This window comes from Moschus berezovskii, chromosome 20, assembly GCF_049115385.1.
Source record: "Moschus berezovskii isolate FMDL1 chromosome 20, NW_MosBer_1.0, whole genome shotgun sequence".
In the NCBI taxonomy this organism is placed as follows: Eukaryota; Metazoa; Chordata; class Mammalia; order Artiodactyla; family Moschidae; genus Moschus; species Moschus berezovskii.
Genome location: NC_142479.1, coordinates 61,513,027 through 61,531,366, shown reverse-complemented (window position 1 = coordinate 61,531,366; position 18,340 = coordinate 61,513,027). Strand labels below are relative to the sequence as shown.

Below are 18,340 nucleotides of genomic sequence, written 5' to 3'. Positions count from 1 at the left end.
GGACATGGAACAACAGACTGGTTCCAAATAGGAAAAGGTGTACGTCAAGGTTGTATATTGTCACCTTGCTTATTTAACTTATATGCAGAGTACATCATGAGGAATGCTGGGCTGGAAGAAGCACAAGCTGGAATCAAGATTGCTGGGAGAAATATCAATAACCTCAGATATGCAGATGACACTACCCTTATGGCAGAAAGTGAAGAGGAACTCAAAAGCCTCTTGATGAAAGTGAAAGAGGAGAGTGAAAAGGTTGGCTTGAAGCTCAACATTCAGAAAACAAAGATCATGGCATCTGGTCCCATCACTTCATGGGAAATAGATGGAAAAATAGTGGAAACAGTGTCAGACTTTATTTTTTTGGGCGCCAAAATCACTGCAGATACTGATTGCAGCCATGAAATTAAAAGACGCTTACTCCTTGGAAGGAAAGTTATGACCAACCTTGATAGTATATTAAAAAGCAGAGACATTACTTTGCCGACCAAGGTCCGTCTAGTCAAGGCAATGGTTTTTCCCGTGGTCATGTATGGATGTGAGAGTTGGACTGTGAAGAAGGCTGATCGCCGAAGAATTGATGCTTTTGCACTGTGGTGCTGGAGAAGACTCTTGAGAGTCCCTTATACTGCAAGGAGATCCAACCAGTCGATTCTAAAGGAGATCAATCCTGGATGTTCATTGGAAGGACTGATGCTAAAGCTGAAACTGCAATGCTTTGGCCACCTCATGCGACGAGTTGACTCACTGGAAAAGACTCTGATGCTGGGAAAGGTTGGGGGCGGGAGGAGAAGGGGACGACAGAGAATGAGATGGCTGGATGGCATCACCGACTCTGTGGACATGAGTTTGAGTGAACTCTGGGAGTTGGTGATGGACAGGGAGGCCTGGTGTGCTGTGATTCATGGGGTCGCGGAGAGTCGGACACGACTGAGCAACTGAACTGAACTGAACTGTCCAGGAGAGCTTTGTGTGATGATGGAATGTTCTAGATCTGTGCTGTCTGTCTGGTAAGGTCACCACTGGGTACATGTGGCTGTTGAGCACTTGAAATATGGCTTGTATGTCTGAGGAACTGAATTTTATCTTATTTCATCTTATTTTTTGTTTTCTTCTTTGAATTTTAAAATTGATTTAAGTTTAAAAAAACCCTGATGTGGCCAGTGGCTATAGTATTCTCCACTCTTGAGTAAGCCTCTAGTTTTCTGCCTGGATTGGCACAGGGCTGTGGTCTGGAGACCTTGGACCACTCCTCCTGTTTTCAGCCCCACCTCCATTCTGTCCTGGGCTGTCCCTGGCACCTCAGGCCTCTGGCCTCAAGCTGTGGCACAGGAACTGCTGCTGTGCTTTCCCTGGGTGGCTTAGTTACAGCTTGGGCAACATGCTGAAGTCTCTTGGCTGCTGTTTCTTCCCTTCTTCCTTGTGAATTTGTTTCTCTTTGTTGATTTACTGGAGTTTGGAGGGGACATTGCTCAGGGGAGCTCTAGAGTCCTCGGCTTTCCTAGCCTCTGTTCATGGTGAGGGCTGTGCTGTCTTGAGTCTCTTTGAGCCAAGTCCTGGCTGCTCTCTACTGGTCCCCAGGTTCTCCTTTTTCCTCTGGTGTCAGCTTTTCCTTGTAATTTGATCTTTTCGTCTTGCTAGTTCAGACCAAATGGATGCAGACAACGGTTCCTCTGCTTCTGTTTTGTAAGTTGGAGCATTTTCATCTGGGCTTTTCCTGAACAGGATTCTGATAGGCAGCTCCTTGTGGGACAGTATGATGAGTTGATGGACAGATTTTTTTCTTAGAGCCATTGAATTGGTTGAGAATTCTCTGTCACATTGAGGATGTTCCACATGCCAGAATGAAGGCCTTTATCTGGGACACACCTGTCTCCTCTGGAGAGCCCTTCATTTTCCTCAGGGTTGGCTCAGAGCTTGGTCCCAGTGGAGTGAGTCTGGGGCTACAGTGATTGCAGACCCTTCCCCACCTTGGGCTGCACCGTGCCTCCTGACTTTGGGCTGTCCTTGGTTCTGCATTTGGGCATCTATGAAGTGGGCTTCTCTGCCTGTTTAATTTGGAGCTGGCTTTTTCCCAGAAGTCTTTACATCTGCTCTCTCCCTATTCTTGCCATTGGTCAGGACTTTCCGTTTTGTGCAGCTGTGCTTTTATTTTACTGGCTCTTAGGAGAAAGAGGAAGCAGATGTATGTGGACTCCTGTTTTGTCCAGTTTTGTACTCTTCCAAGTAGCCTAAACATCCACGTACCTCTGCACAATTTAGAGTTTCAGGAAGTGGAAGTGCTGTGCTTCTGATTTGTTGTTGAGTCCCATCCGACTCTTTGTGACCCCCGTGTACTGAAGCACACCAGGCTTCCCTGTCCTTCACTATCTCCTGGAGTTTGCTCAGACTCATGTCCATTGAGTCGGTGATGCCATCCAACCATCTCATCCCTTTTGTCCCCTTTTCCTGCCTTTACTCTTTCCCAGCTATCAGGGTCTTTTCCAGTGAGTCAGCTCTTCACACCAGGTGGCCAAAGTATTGGAGCTTCAGCTTCAGCATCAATCCTTCTATTGAATATTCAGGGTTGATTTCCTTTAGCATTAACTGGTTTGATCAGTCAGTTTGGGCTTTTGATACTTAACGTTTTCATCAACAGTATATATTATTGCCAAGATGCGATCGGAATATTTGAAATCTTTACCAACATAAAGTTACCTATTAAAGGGGGTAAAGGCATCATGTGCTTTTATTTTGCATTTTGTTGTTTCCTAGTGAGGACGAAATTTTTTTTTTATTATTACATTTGCACAATTATTTTTCCCCTTTGTGAACTGCCCATTCATCCTCATTTACTCTTAATGTATTTGCCTTCTTCTAAATGATTTTTAATGCTTCAGTTTAATCATCACAATAACGTCGTAATACCTGTGGAAGGTCATTATTTTTAAAACTTCGGGGGTGTAGCCAGTTAGCAACCTTGTGATAGTTTCAGGTGCACAGCAGAGCAAGGTGGCCGTGTATATAATGTATCCATCTTCTCCCACACTCCCCTCCCGTCCAGGCTGTCACATAACACTGGACAGGGTTCCCTGTGTTGTACAATAGGTCCTTTTGGTCATTGGTTTATTTGGCTGTGTCAGGTCTTAGTTATACCCTTAGGTCTTAACCCGCGTCCCTTGCTTTGCAAGACAGGTTCTTAACCACTGGGCCACCAGGAAAGTCCTGGTTATCCGTCTTAAGTATGGCAGTGTGTACATGTGGATATCTCAAGCTCCCTAACTATCCCTTTCCCCTACCCTCCCTGGTAACAGTAAGTTCCTTTTCTAAGTCTGCCAGTCTGTTTCTGTTTTGTAAATAATTTCATTTGTATCATTTCTTTCTAGATTCCGCATATAAGGGATATCATATATTTCTGTTTCTCTGACTTTACTCAGTATGACAATCTCTAGGTCTATCCATATTTCGGCAAATGGCATTATTTTGTCCTTTTTTATTGTATGTCTAGTAACTTTTGAGTGGATGAGTGACATTGTGATTTTTATGTTGGGTGGCTTTAAGGTTTTTGTCTTTAAAGAGTGAAGTTTGGCAGACAGTTTAGTTAATTGCATATCATGTATATCCTTTCAATCCTTTTTAAGCTTTGTTAGGGCAGGTATAGCTTTTTCTCTAGTTTTTCTCTAATTTAGTCTTACTACTAAGTAAATAATTTTCTGGCACATCTGCTGGTGGCTCTGGGTGTTCAGCAAGGACTCTGCACTCTGGCCTGATGGAGTTTGAATGTCAGCCCTGTATGGGCTATGGGAACTCTGCCATAGAGCTTCCTGGCAGTTCTTACCCAGCCTAGTGGCCTCTAACCACTGAGCATGTGAAGATTCAGCCAAAGGTTTGAGGGGACCTTTCAGACTTCCAGAGCTCATTTTCTGCTTAGCTTCTTCTGGCATGTTGCCCTGCAAATTTCAGCTAAAGTAGCTTCTGCTCTGCTTGAGTCCTCCTTCTCTGCAGTGGGTTCTAAAGATCATTTTCTAGTGGGCAGCTTGGGCAGCTGTAGAGTCCAGTTGGTTGGTTACAAGTTGCTGTCGTCCTAGTGCCTGAAAATACTGAGTTGGCCAAAAAGTTCATTTGGTTTTTTCCATAAGTGGGCTCTAGTAGTGCTTAGTTGTCTTTAACTTCATTTGAAACAGTTTTGTTAGATTATATTGTGACAGCTGTCATATCAGCATCCATTAAAAAAAAATTTTATCAAAATGGTTGAATTTTTATATAGCCGTTTTAGTAATGAAGATGGAAGAAAAACAACGTTTTTGGCATACTCTGCTTTATTATTTCAAGAAAAGTACATGGTGGAAATAAAAAAAAAGATTTGGACAATGTATGGAGAAGGGACTGTGATTGATCTGTCGGAAATGGTTTGCAAGTCCCATGCTGGAGATTTCTCACTGGACAGTGCTCCATGATCAGGTATACCAGTTGAAGTTGATAGCAATCAAATTGAGACGTTAATTGAGAACACTCAGCGTTATACCATGCAGGAGATAGCCTGCATACTCAAAATATCCAAATCAAGTGTTGAAAATCATTTGCATTATTTTCATATATCGTTAAATAAGCCACAATGTTAAAAATCATTTGCACCAGCTTGGTTATGTTATTGCTTTGTTTGGGTCCCGCATAAGTTGCGAAAAACCTTTTTCTTGACCATATTTCCGCATGTGATGCTCTTCTGAAACATAATGAAAGTGTTCTGCTTTTAAAAACAAATTGTGATGGGCAGTAAAGTGGATATTGTACAGTAATGTGGAACAAGAGAGATTATGGGGCAAGTGAACTGAATGAACCACACCAAAGGCCGGTCTTCATCCAAAGGAGGTGATGCTGTATTTATGGTGGGATTGGAAGGGAGTCCTCTCTTAATGAGCTTCTTCTGGAAAACCAAACAATTAATTCTAACAAGTACTGCTCCCAGTTAGACTTACTGAAAGCAGCATTGGATGAAAAACATCTGGAATTAGCAGAAAACACATAATCTTCCATCATGATAACACAAGGTTGCATGTTTCTTTGATGATCTGGCAAAAACTGTTAAAGCTTGGCTGGGATGTTCTAATGCATCCGCCATATTCAAGAGACACTGCACCTTTTTTTGAAAAAAAAAAAAAAAAATTACTTTTGACTTGTGCTGCGTCTTTGTTGCTGCTCAGGCTTTTCTCTAGTTGCGGTGCATGGGCTTCTCATTTCAGTGGCTTCTATTGTTGTGGAGCATGGGCTCTGGGGCTTCAGTAGTTGTGGATCTTGTTTGAGAGCACAGGCTTAGTAGTTGAGGCGTACGGGCTTAGCTACTCCGTGGATTATGGGATCTTCCTGGATCAGAGATCGAACCTGTGTCTCCTGCATTGGCAGTCAGATTCTTTACTGCTGAGCCATCAGGGAAGCCTCAACATTGCACCTTTGGATTTCTGTTTATTTCAAAGGTCTTTACATAATTCTCCTGATGGGAAAGATTTCAAATTCCCTGGAAGGCTGTAAAAGGCACCTGAAACAGTTCTTTGCTCAAAAAGATAAAGAGTTTTGGAAAGATGAAATTATAAAGTTGCCTGAAACATGGCAAAATGTAATGGAACAAAATGGTGAATATGTTATTCAATAAACTTGGTGAAAATGAAAATATGTCTTTTATTTTTACTTGAAAACCAAAGGAACTTTTTGGCCAACCCAGTATAATTGTTGGGTTGTCTAATTGTTGTTGGTGGTAAGGTAGTTCCATATCAGTTATTCCTTTATAACTGGAAGTGGAAATCCTTTTAATCCTTTTTCTCTGTCTTATTTGTTGTTTAGAACCAGATTGTTCTAAACATAGTAGTTGTAGAGGTGTCTTTTGTAAAGCATGGTATTAGATATTGATTTGAGACAGAGTGTGAGAGTTGGACTGTGAAGAAAACTGATCGCTGAAGAATTGATGCTTTTGAACTGTGGTGTTGGAGAAGACTCTTGAGAGTCCCTTGGACTGCAAGGAGATCCAACCAGTCGATTCTAAAGGAGATCAATCCTGGGTGTTCATTGGAAGGACTGATGCTAAAGCTGAAACTGCAATGCTTTGGCCACCTCATGCGACGAGTTGACTCACTGGAAAAGACTTTGATGCTGGGAAAGGTTGGGGGCGGGAGGAGAAGGGGACGACGGAGAATGAGATGGCTGGATGGCATCACCGACTCTGTGGACATGAGTTTGAGTGACCTCCGGGAGTTGGTGATGGACAGGGAGGCCTGGCGTGCTGTGATTCATGGGGTCGCGGAGAGTTGGACACGACTGAGCGACTGAACTGAACTGAGAGTAATGATAAAAAATAATATTTTCCCTACACATTTTAAAAGCTGGAGTGAATGTTATATTAACTCTAATCCCCTTTTAGAAACTGAAGATGAAATGTTTTCTTTTGCTCTGTTGATACTTGGATTATAGAGATTTACTAATATTAAACTATTCTGATATTTCTAAATAGCTCTTTTTCCTTTGGGCATTTTGTTTTAATGTCCTGTTGATGGTTAATTTATAGCAAATGTTTTACGTTTGTTTTTCCCTAGAATGGATGTTGAACTTGTTGTTGGAATTTGTGCAAAATAAGACATCTCCGGCAGACCTTGTACATCTGGCTTTTAAATTTCTTTACATCATCTCCAAGGTAATATTTAGATAGCACATTGTAGCTGACAGAACACTTTCTTGATATACTTGGTCCAGAGGTACCTTCCAAAATGTAATCAGGAAAGATGGTTCTCACACAAAAGTGGGTTTCATCATTTCTCTTTTTACCATGTGCTGGGGATCAGATGTTAGCGACCCAGGGGGTCCTTTGGCTGCAACAGCGTTTTTCAGCATTGTTTTCACCGTCTTGCATTTGAATGGATCAGGCGTCAGCTAACCAGAAAGGGAGGGAGAGGATATATGTACACATACATACATGTATATATATGTGAGTAACTGAGAAAATTTTCCTACGAGGAGAAAGCGAACAAACTTGGAAGCAGAAATGCTTCTCAGACATGAATGTGCAGGTGGCTTTCTAGGGATCTCGTGGGATGCAGATTCCTACCTAGTTAAGTGGGTCTGGGATGAGGCCTGATACTCTGCATTCTTGCAGGCTCCCAGGTGATGTGTGTGCTGGCCTGTAGACCATGGGAGAGACTCAGCCCTCCTGGCTGGGGTTTTGCCTCGGTGGGGCCTGCTGTATGGCGGAGAGAGACCTGTGTGCACACTCCTTGCCCTCAGTTGGTTGAGTGCAGGGTCTCCTGAAAGTGTAGAGCTGCATTTCACGGAAGCCTTAATGAATTTGGGACCTTTTGGGTTCTCGAGGATTTATTCCTCATAATCAAGGTAGAAGCAAAACTTGTTAGTTTGTAACATACCTGTATTTCTGATGAGCCAAGATTAGTTGGTCAAATTGGGACAGAACACATTTCTGAAATGATTCAAGAAGTAAAGTTGGCTTTCTTATTGTTTAGTCTTACTAAGTTGTATCACTGTAGTATGTAATGTTCTTTGATCATTGGGTGGCATAGGTGGTGATTTTTGATAATAGAGAAGTAATCTTGCTACTTTCTGTAATTTCTAGTTATATAATTCAGTATCTTTTTATTTGTTAGGTTCGAGGATATAAAACATTTCTTCGTTTATTTCCACATGAAGTGGCTGATGTGCAGCCTGTTTTAGACATGTTTACAAATCAGAATCCTAAAGACCATGAAGTAAGTGTCCCTTTCCTCCCCCCACTCCTCGCTTTTTCCTTGGTTTGCCTGCTTCTACACTGGCAGGTTCCTTTCCTGTTTCCTTCAATTTTATCTTGTGTTATTTTGTGTCATTCCCTCTTTTTCATTTGTTCCTTTGATTTTCTCTTTTTATGCCCTTTATAAAGAAAACTATACCTGAATACGGTGTGATGATAACTATATTATTATTCAAAAATTTTTAACTTAAAATAGAACCATGATGGGGGTCCCCAAAACCACTCCAAGTTTAGTGATTCCTTAGGACCACTACAAGAATTGGTATCTAGTTATCCTCACAGCTGTGACTTATTCCAACAAAATCAGCAGAGGGAGAAGGCATATGCGGTGAAGTCCAGAGGAAACCAGGTGTGAGCTTCCAGAGTCTTATCTCCATTGGGTCACCCAAAGCACTTGTGATTTCCTTCAGCACCAAGCTGTGAGAACACATGAGGTGTCCAACAGGAAGATCACAGGGGCCAGTAGCCACGATTTCTATGAGGCTAGTCATGTGGGTACCCTGCCAGGCACATACTAAAACACAGAAGGTGAGCAGGTGTTCAGCATAAGCCACATGGTGTGTGCCAACGGTCTGAGCGCAGAATGACCCTCATCAGTTAGGAAGCAGTGGGAATGTTCCCACAGTTTAGGCTCCCAGATGGCTGCCGATGGCTATCCTTGCAGTTTTGTGTGCTGCAGAGTGCGCTTGGGCACAGGACTCATTCAGAAGGGCACATGGGTTGTAACTCCAGACTCAGGAAATTGTCTTGTGGTGTATGTGGCCTGCTCTGTTTCTCATGCCTCTGATAGGGAGTCTGGAGCCAAAGCGGAATCTTGTTTTGTTGACTCTTCTGTGACAAGAAGTTGAGAATTTTTTTCTTTACTCTTAAGTCTTCTGTTTTTTTATCTTTTACTCTGTTTTTCCATTTTTCTTGAAATGCTGATTGTGTGCTGCAGGGTGCCAGGGATAAGAAGCTGTTACACTGACATGTTAATGATTTTTTGTCTGTTCATTTTGCTGTTTCTCTTGCCTGCCGAGGTAGCAGCCAGGCTGCATGCCAGAGGCCGTGTGGTGGACCGTTGTGCTTGCATTCTGGCTCTGAAGCCCGGGTGTTCGGAGTCCTGGGTGGGCGCTGAGCAGGAGGGGCGCTGGGACCGCGTAGATGCCCTCCACACAGGAATCCTGTCGCTTTGTCTCGGCCCGTAGACCTGGGAGACCCGCTACATGCTGCTTCTATGGCTCTCTGTGACCTGCCTGATCCCGTTTGATTTTTCCCGCCTCGACGGAAACCTCCTCTCTCAGCCTGGGCAAGAGCGAGCGTCCACCATGGACCGTATCCTCCAGGTAGCAGAGGTGAGTGTGGTCCTGCAGTAGTGAGCCGCTGACCAGTGTCCTTTCTCATGCCATCCTGCCGCTGGGACTTAATTAGGTACACTTGTGATGCTTGGATAGTTCTTCTGCTGTTGTTACTCTTTTTCATTGAGGTGGAATTCCATTTCATAACTTAATATGAAACTGATAATTCTTGTAGGGATCAGGATGAATTATTTCAGCAAATCTCATTTCTCTGTAGATAATACAGATACTCTGATGATAACATAAAAGGGGTTGCAGGGGGCAGTGATAAAAGAAATTAAAGTTCATTTAAAGTCTAATTTTTAATTTTTAGCACTATGTAAATACTACATGATCATCATAGGAAAATCAGAAAGTAAAGAAAAGCAGGAAAAATATTAAAGTGAAATCTCTCAACTACTAGTGTTGAGAGATAACACTTGTTATTTTTTTTTATTCTTCAAGGTTCTTCTGATGCATGCATTATATGCGTAGATATAGGTTTTTGTATATTCTGCTGTGGAAAATATTACCCTGAACTTGAATGACTTAACACAGCACATGTTCATTATCTCACAGTTTCTGTGAATCAGGAAATCTGGCCGTGGCTTTTCTGGACCCTCTCTTTCAAGGTCTCCCCAGGCTGCGGGCTGAGCTCACCTAGGACAGGTCTGCTTCCAAGCTCTCATGGTTGTTGGCAGGAGTCAGATCTTGAGGGTGTTGGCTGAGGGCTTCAGTGCTTTGCTGGCTGTTTGCCATGCAGCCGTCCCCCTGCCCCAACAATGGCAGCTTACTCTGAAAACCAGCAAGGGGCAGGGTCTGTAGCAAGGCATAGGTCACATGTTAGTGTGACCTCATCATGGAAGTGACATCCTACTTCCTGCCAAATTCTCGGTTAGAAGCAAGTCATCACGTCCAACCCACATGGGAGGGATTACACAGGGCATGGGCACTGGTGGGCAGGACCAGGGTCCATCTTCGAACTCGCCTGCCACACTTAAACTAAGCTGCTCCGGGTGCCTGCTCTGCACCAGACATTCTTCTAAGAGGCTTTTCATACATTAACGCCTTTCATCCTGCTTAATGAGACAGTTCGCTGATGTTTATCCTCATTTTACTGAGGAGGCAACATGTATAAAAAATAAATGCCTTTGCCAGCTCACTCTATCACACGTGGTGGATCCAAATTTGAATCCAGCGGTTTGGCTTCCAGCCTGTTCTTCACACTGCTCCACATGGTCCATGTGTACAAGGGCCCCTGGGGTCCTGCTGCTTTGGGACCTGCTTTTGCCTGGAGCAGTTTGGTCTGAATGTCTCATGTCAGTAAGTAGACATCTCCCTTAGAGTCCTTAAGGGAAAAGGTGCCCCACTGTGTCCTTATTTCTAAACTATTAACAGTCTTTTCTCGATGGGTGGTTTGTTTATAGCTGAGTTTGGTTACCCTCTGGATGCTTGTCTCCTAAGTGGGATTGCCCGAGGAGAGGCCCAGTTTCTGGAGATTTGTCCTTCAGAAGAAAGATCTTTTAAGTGTGTCATCTGGGAAGCAGTTGAGAATTGGGAGCCTCGTAGAGGTGTCTGCATCACCGCGTTGACCTGCAGCCTGCCTGTGTTTGAGCAGGGCTTTCCAGCTGTCCTGAATAACGTGGTGCTGGTGGGCCCAGGCCTACTCCACGCATGCTCTGGGTAGCGATGCACATACTTCATGTTTCAGTCACTTTTGCAAATGTACGTTTCAAGGGGTGTGGCCACATGCTGCGTGCAGATTGGGCCCTCCCCTGAGGGTGAGCACACGTGTGGCAGCTGCAGCCCTGCGCTCACGTTCATGAGTGGTTCATGCAGTTTCAGAGTCTGGCCTCTGCCCCTGAGCCTGCAGTCTTGTGGATCTGCTGAGTGTGGGACCGGGTGGCTGAGTGGATCCCTGCTGTTTACATTATGTGGTCATGACACCTCTCCTTTTACCCTTCCCTGTAGTCTTACCTGGTCGTCAGCGACAAGGCCCGAGACGCAGCTGCTGTCCTCGTGTCCAAGTAAGTGCTTTCTGAGACGGTTTGCTGTCTGTTACTTGTGTCTCTGTTCTCATCAGAGAGGACATTCAGTTGAGAGGCCTGGGGAATCTTTGCTGTCCTGAAGATTTTGCTATTTTCCCTGAGGGAATCCAGCACTGGTAAAGGAAACCTGAACCTGATGTGACCATCATCAGTGCTGGTTAGGGGCTCGTGGGCCCATCAAGGGAGTGCAGATTTTGAACAGGTATAGCAGTTTTGTGGGGCCAGATCTCTCCTCTGGGGGTGTCAGTTAAAAGAGCCTTTGGAAGTCACATAGAGAACAGTCCACACTGGTTTATGGAGATCATGGGCTGTGATTGCATCATTGTGGCTGGGGATAAAAAAAATCCCCAAACATTGCATGTTAACTAAAAACAGTCTGTGCCTGAAGCAGGCAAAGATGGATTTTTCTGATGAGCTGAGTAAGACCCAGGCAGCAGGGCCTGAAGTCTCAAAAAAAAAAAAAAAAGGCGCCAAAGATGGGTATGAAAACTGAGCAGACTTGTTTCATGGAATATGAGAATGGAAGAAAGCGGTTTTTATAAATCTTTTGTATGATGTGATTTAAAGTATGTGTTGAGTGTAAATGAGTTAAAAAATTTGACTTATCCCTCCTCCATGTTTATGAAACTTTAAAACTGGCTGTAAGAGCTTTTGGATGTCTTGACTGTGGCAACAGCACTTCAGGGTCACCTTGTCTTAGGCGTGTAGCCGTGATCTTGTGCAAGGTGGGAAGAGACATGCTTGATTTATGGGGCATTTAGGGACATTGAAAGAAGTATTTGTGGAAGTACTTGCTAAACCATTGGGCAGAGCCTGAATTCAAGAGGCTGATTTTAGGAGTGAAGAAGGAAGCACCTGAACATGTCTGATATACCTCCCCTGGGTGAGGAGAAAGTCACCGACAGAGCTTTCTCATGGTTTTGACAAGGAATGAAAAAGCATGAATTTCTTTCTAACTGTGTAAGTAATCTTGTGTGTTTTGGAAGATAAAGTGCAAAATAAGACTCAGATGTACTGTCCTCCCCAGAGATGTAACTACTGGGTCCTCTGTTCTCCACTGCTGGTGGGCATGTTGATCCCTGGCACGTGGGTGCACTTGCAGGTTTGTTCCAGGTGCCGGCACGCCGGCCTGGAGCTTTGGTCAGTCTTCCAGACACAGTGAAGGTGTGATGTATTCTTTCTCCAGCCCAATTGCACAAGTAGACCTTTTGTTAGTAAAATTAGCACTGCCTCAGACACTCAACATGAAATTTCGTACTCTTGATTGGCTCTATTTTCTCCTTCCAGGTTTGTTGAGATATAATTGACGTATGGCACTGTACAAGTTTAAGGCTTACAGCATGGAGATTTTACTTACATAAATCATAAAATTGCAGTAGGTTTAGTGAACAGGTATCATCTCATATAGATACAAAATTAAAGATACAGAAAATTTTTCTGTGATGACTCTTTGTGATGACTTTGGATTTACTCTTTTTTAATTGAATGAAAGATTCGTCATATTCTGTAGTGCTTCCCAGTTTTCAGAAGTTTCACACACAATTTCATATAGTATCATAATAACTCCTTTTTTCCCTACCCCTGTTATCACCCCTCCCCCCCGGTTTTACTCTCAACAACTTTCATGTATGACATATGTCAGTGTTAAATCATGTTGCATGTTACATCTCTAGTACTTATCCTGGAAAGTTTTACCTTTTTGACTGCTGTTCTCCAGTTGCCCTCCCTGACCCCTTTCTCTTATAGCCTTGAGTCTGACCTTGTTTTCTGTGAGATTGTTTGATTTCTGATTAATTCTTAGGGATGAATTCCTAGAAGAGGAATGAATATTCTAGGGGTTTTAAATGCAGCTACTGGAAGGGCTGATTAAGTTGAAAGACTCCTTTTTCCCAAACATTTGCTAAATTTGTTAAATGAAGCATAATGTCTTTACTATCAGCAGTATTGATTTGGTAGCATTCTGCTGAGCTTGACCTGGTGGAGTACTGCACTGTGGGGCGAGGTGGGGTGAAACCCTAAACCCTTCTTCTCTCGGTGGCAGGTGTCCTGCAGAAAGGTGGTAGCCAGAGACCCCTGGTGCCCTGTGCGCTGCTGACTGGCTGCTCCTGCGCCATCTAGTGGTCGGACAAGCTGGCGTTCATGAGGGTGAGGCAAGGTTTTTAGCGCATTAAAAGAGCTCCAGCTGATTTTGCTGGGTTGTAGGTGCACCCAGTTTCCCTTAGCCGTTGAAAGGGCAGATGGCCTCCGGTCTGGAGCCGCTCTGGGTAACCTGCCTCACAGGTGGGTTCTGACTCACCTGTTTCTCAGTCTGTTTTTGAGTTGTTACAGTGAGACCCTGGTTATGAAGAGTGTCACGTGTGGCCTTGGTCCCCACTGGCATCTGTTTTCTGGTGTTTCATGAGAGAGCTGCCTGTCCTACCCTATCAGCTTTGAATGTTCCTCATACCATGTGTTGTTCATCTGCAGCTCCATCTGTTTGCTTTCATTAACCAGAACCTTTTAACATGGGCTGCACGTTCTGTAACTTTGTTACATTGATGCCAAGACATGTGGATATGAGTGTTACTTTACAGAAACTTGTCAGTGGAAAAATAGGCCTTTATCCTTCCTGATTGTACCGAAATTCATCAATGGAAAAATATGCCTTTATTCTTCCTGATTATATTTGTTTTTAAAAGCAGATGTTTTTTATCTAAGTATGAAATCAATGTATGTTCCATGTGGAAAAGTTGGAACATAGAAAATTAGGAAAACCCCACCCATTTATAATCAATACACAATACATGTGTCGTATTTTTTTATTTTTCTGTGCTGTCACTGTATGGAATTTGCATAGCACAATCTCACTGAATCAGCATTTGTTTTTTACTTAATTTCACATTACCACTGATTAAATGGCTCCTTTATATTCCACTGTTTTTAGTTACTCTAACCAGCTTCTTCACGTCTTCCTCTTATCAGTAGGGATGTGAATGACTAGCTTTGGGTGTAAACCTATTTTGATATTTGGGATTATTTTCTTAGGAAAGTCCCCTAGAGGTGGCCTTCTGAGTCACAGGACACAAGGACATTGTTGAATCTGTATACCAGTGACTCTTGGGAGCAAGTTTTCAAAACCTCTGCCACAACAGGCAGCCTTAAGCACAACCTTGTTCCCCCAGTTGGATTGTATGTTTTATTTATTACTAATGTTTAGATTGTATTTCAATGATCGCTGGTGAATTTCAACACATTAATCTTATTTCAGACAGCTTATGTCCTGTGTTGTAATCTGATTTTTAATACCTGTGGGTTTCTTGGTGCTTTTTCTCTGCTAGTGTCCACTTTCTCTGTGAAGGATGTTAGCTCAAGGAGGGTGTGATATTTTCTCCAGGTGGTTGGTAACCTTTTTTTTTTTAAATTTATTTATTTATTGAAGGTTGTGCTGGGTCTGTGTTGCTGCATGGGCTTTCGCTAGCTGTCGTGAGTGGGGACTACTCTAGTTGTCATGTGCAGGCTGCTGGTTGCAGTGGCTTCTCTTGTTGTGGGGCACAGGCTCTAGGGTGCTCAAGCTTCAGTAGCTGCAGCCCCTGGGCTCAGGAGTTGTGGCTCCCAGGCTCTAGGGCACAGGCTCAGTGGTTGTGGTGCACAGGCTTAGTTGCTCCATGGAATGTGGGGTCTTGCTGTGCCAGGGATTGAACCCACTCTTGCATTGGCAGGCGGATTCTTTACCACTGAGACCCCTGGGAAGCCCGGATGGTAGCCTTTTACTTCTTTGGACTGAAGTTTTTAATTCTAATGTCAACATGGTAACTGTTTTCCTTTTATTTATTTTTTACTTTTATGCTTAAAGGCTTACTGTCATAAGAGATTTTACAAAGAATCATATTTTTCTTATTTTGCCTTGCTAGTGTTTGGAACTCTGCATTCTAAAGTGAAAGTCAAAGGAGAAAAGGAAAGATGTCCATCTGAATGCAGAGTTCCAAAGAATAGCAAGGAGAGATAAGAAAGCCTTCCTCAGTGATCAGTGCAAAGAAATAGAGAAAAACAGTAGAATGGGAAAGACTAGAGATCTCGTCAAGAAAATTAGAGATACCTGGGGAGCATTTCATGCAAAGATGGGCACAATAAAGTACAGAAATGATATGGACCTAACAGAAGCAAAAGATACTAAGAAGAGGTGGCAAGAATACACAGAAGAAGAACTATACAGAAATGATCTTCATGACCCAGATAACCACAATGGTGTGATCACTTACCTAGAGCCAGACATCCTGGAATGTGAAGTCAAGTGGACTTTAGGAAGCATCACTGTGAACAGAGGTAGCAGAGGTGATGGAATCCCAGCTGAGCTATTTCAAATCCTAAAGGATGATGCTGTGAAAGTGCTGCACTCAGTATGCCAGCAAATTTGGAAAACTCAGCAGTGGTCACAGGACTGGAAAAGGGCAGTTTTCATTCCAGTCCCAAAGAAAGGCAATGCCAAAGAATGCTCAAATTACTGCACAGTTGCACTCATCTCACATGCTAGCAAAGTAATGCTCAGTATTCTCCAAGATAGGCTTCAACAGTATGTGAACCAAGAACTTCCAGATGTTCAAGCTGGACTTAGAAAAGGCAGAGGAACTGGAGATCCAATTGCCAACATCCATTAGATCATAGAAAAATCAAGAGTATTCCAGAAAAACATCTACTTCTGTTTCATTAACTTCGCTAAGCGTTTGGCTGTGTGGATCACAACAAACTGGAAAATTCTTAAAAGAGACGGGAATACCAGATCATCTTACCTGCCTCCTGAGAAACCTGTTTGCGGGTCAAGAAGCAACAGTTAGAACTGGACATGGAGCAACAGACTGGTTCCAGATTGAGAAAGGAGTCTGTCAAGGCTGTGTATTGTCACGCTCCTTATTTAACTTATATGCAGAGTACATCATGCAAAATGCCAGGCTGGATGAAGCTCAAGCTGAAATCAAGATTTCCAGGAGAAATATCAATAACCTGCAGTAATCAGTATGCAGATGACACCACCCTTATGGCAGAAAGCGAAGAGGAACTGAAGAGCCTCTTGATGAAAGTGAAAGAGGAGAGTGAAAAAACTGGCTTACAACTCGGCATTCAGAGAACTAAGATCATGGCATCTGATGGGGAAACAGTGAGAGACTTTATTTTCTTGGGCTCCAAAATCACTGCAGATGGTGACTGCAGCCATGAAATTAAAAGACGCTCGCTTCTTGGAAGAAAAGCTATGACAAACCTAGATAGCATGTTAAAAAGTAGAGACATTACTTTACCGACAAAGGTCCATCTAGTCAAAGCTATGGTTTTTCCTTCCAGTGGTCATGTGTGGATGTGAGAGTTGGACCATAAAGAAAGCTGAACGCCAAAGAATTGATGCTTTTGAACTGTGGTATTGGAGAAGACTCTTGAGAGTCCCTTGGACAGCAAGGAGATCAAACCAGTCAATCGTAAAGGAAATCAGTCCTGAATATTCATTGGAAGGACTGATGGTGAAGTTCCAATATTTTGGCCACCTGATAACGAAGAACTGACTCGTTTGAAAAGACCCTGATGCTGGGAAAGGTTGAAGGCAGGAGAAGGCAACGACAGGATGAGATGATTGGATTGCATCACTGACTTGATGGACATGAGTTTGAGCAAGCTCAGTTGGTGATGGACAGGGAAGCCTGGCGTGCTACAGTCCTTGGGGTCACAGAGTCGGACATGACTGAGCAACTGAATTGACTGATATTTTTCTACCTTTTTATTGTTTTATATAGAATTATTAATCCATTTAGAATTTCTTTTGTAATATGGTATATAATAGATTTTTTTCCCTCTTATAACTAAATTCACCATTTTATGAACATTTCACTTTTCCTTTATTAGTTAAAAATACACAATAAGTTCTTACACAAAATAGGGTTTGTCGCTTCACCTGTGCTGTTTTACTCTCAGGCCAGGGACCGTGTGGTAACAGTATTGATGAGTGGTGTGTCCGTCCCATCAGTGTTTTGCTTTTTGTCCCCCTGGTAGGTCTGGTCCTGTTAGAAGGTTTTGCTGCTCACTGTGGCACTTCCCTTCCTGAGAGAAGGAAAAGGGGGGTCTCTGAAAACACTCGCATGTGTTTTCTGGGCTCCACATTGACAGCGGATGTAATTTGTGATGTAAGTTTTCCTAAAAAGTAAGGAAGCATAGGATTCAGAGATCTTTCAGTGTGTGCAGAAGGGTCTTTTTCTGGGCGTCACATCTGTGATGTAGATGTTTTCCATTTTTGCTTATCTGTATTTGAGGACCTCTGCTGCCAACGTTACATTTTAGTAAGAAAAATTAAAAAATAATAATCTACTTGCTTAAATCTTTCAAAGGAGCCCTGGGTGTTTTACTGTGATTTGGAACTCGCCTCGTGTGATTTTTGCCTAGGAATGGAAGTCAGCCACTGCAGGATGCACGCACAACATTGGGCTCCTGCCGACTCTGCAGGCGAGCCGGTGGAGGAAGCAGGGTGTGTGACCCTGAGTGGCCGGTGCTGTGACTTGTGTCTCTGGGTAGGGCTTTGGGTCCTAGCCGGGCTGCCAGTCGGCTCTGTGGGCCACTCTGTGCCTGTACCCTTGCCTGCCCTGAGGGCTGCCCCACCGCAGATGCTGCGCCTGCCCACGTGGTGTGGTGCTTGCCGGCTGGCTGTGGTCTTCAGCCTGTGGGCTGATCAGAGGTCAGGCTGAGGATCAGATCGCTATGGGTGTGGCCCTCACCCTATCCACGCCCTCCCTCTCATCAAAGGGCTTTAAACAGGGCCAAGGACATTGAAATGGGTATATATCACAAATTATCCATTTTAGGTGATCGCCCTGAAATGCAGATTTTGTGAAATTTTTGACCCCTCTTCCCAGACCCACCGAAACAAGACGTCTTGAGGGTGTGGCGTGTGAGTTTTCCTTGGTAACCAGCATCCTAAAGTTTGGTAAATCCTTGGTGACCGTGTCTGTCGGTGTGCACCCTTTTGGGGGTGGCGGAAGACAGTAATGGCAGCTTTGTTTTTTTTGACCCAGAGACCTTTCACGTGACTGCAGTATAATTCCACCGCTGGGCGGTGGTGGCTGAGAGGAGAGGGGCGGGTGGGGGGCTTCTGGTCAGGATGATAGGCTCCTGCAGGGTGCAGAGGATGGTGCTGGCCTTGCCAAATGCTGCTCCCAGGTCGAGTGTGACCTGGTGTGTTTCCATGGTATTGGTGCCCAGGCACTCTG

At 43.7% G+C, this 18,340-nt stretch overlaps 1 protein-coding gene across 1 annotated transcript in view; it reads left to right on the top strand.

Annotated features, from left to right (window-relative positions):
- The window catches only part of TBCD (tubulin folding cofactor D), a 145,736-nt gene that overhangs the window by 3,270 nt on the left and 124,126 nt on the right, over positions 1-18,340 (top strand). The window contains exons 3-6 of the mRNA XM_055408246.2: positions 6,558-6,655; positions 7,617-7,718; positions 8,944-9,090; positions 11,044-11,099. Coding sequence (XP_055264221.2) covers positions 6,558-6,655; positions 7,617-7,718; positions 8,944-9,090; positions 11,044-11,099 — 403 coding nt within the window. The remainder of the gene's footprint in view (positions 1-6,557; positions 6,656-7,616; positions 7,719-8,943; positions 9,091-11,043; positions 11,100-18,340) is intronic.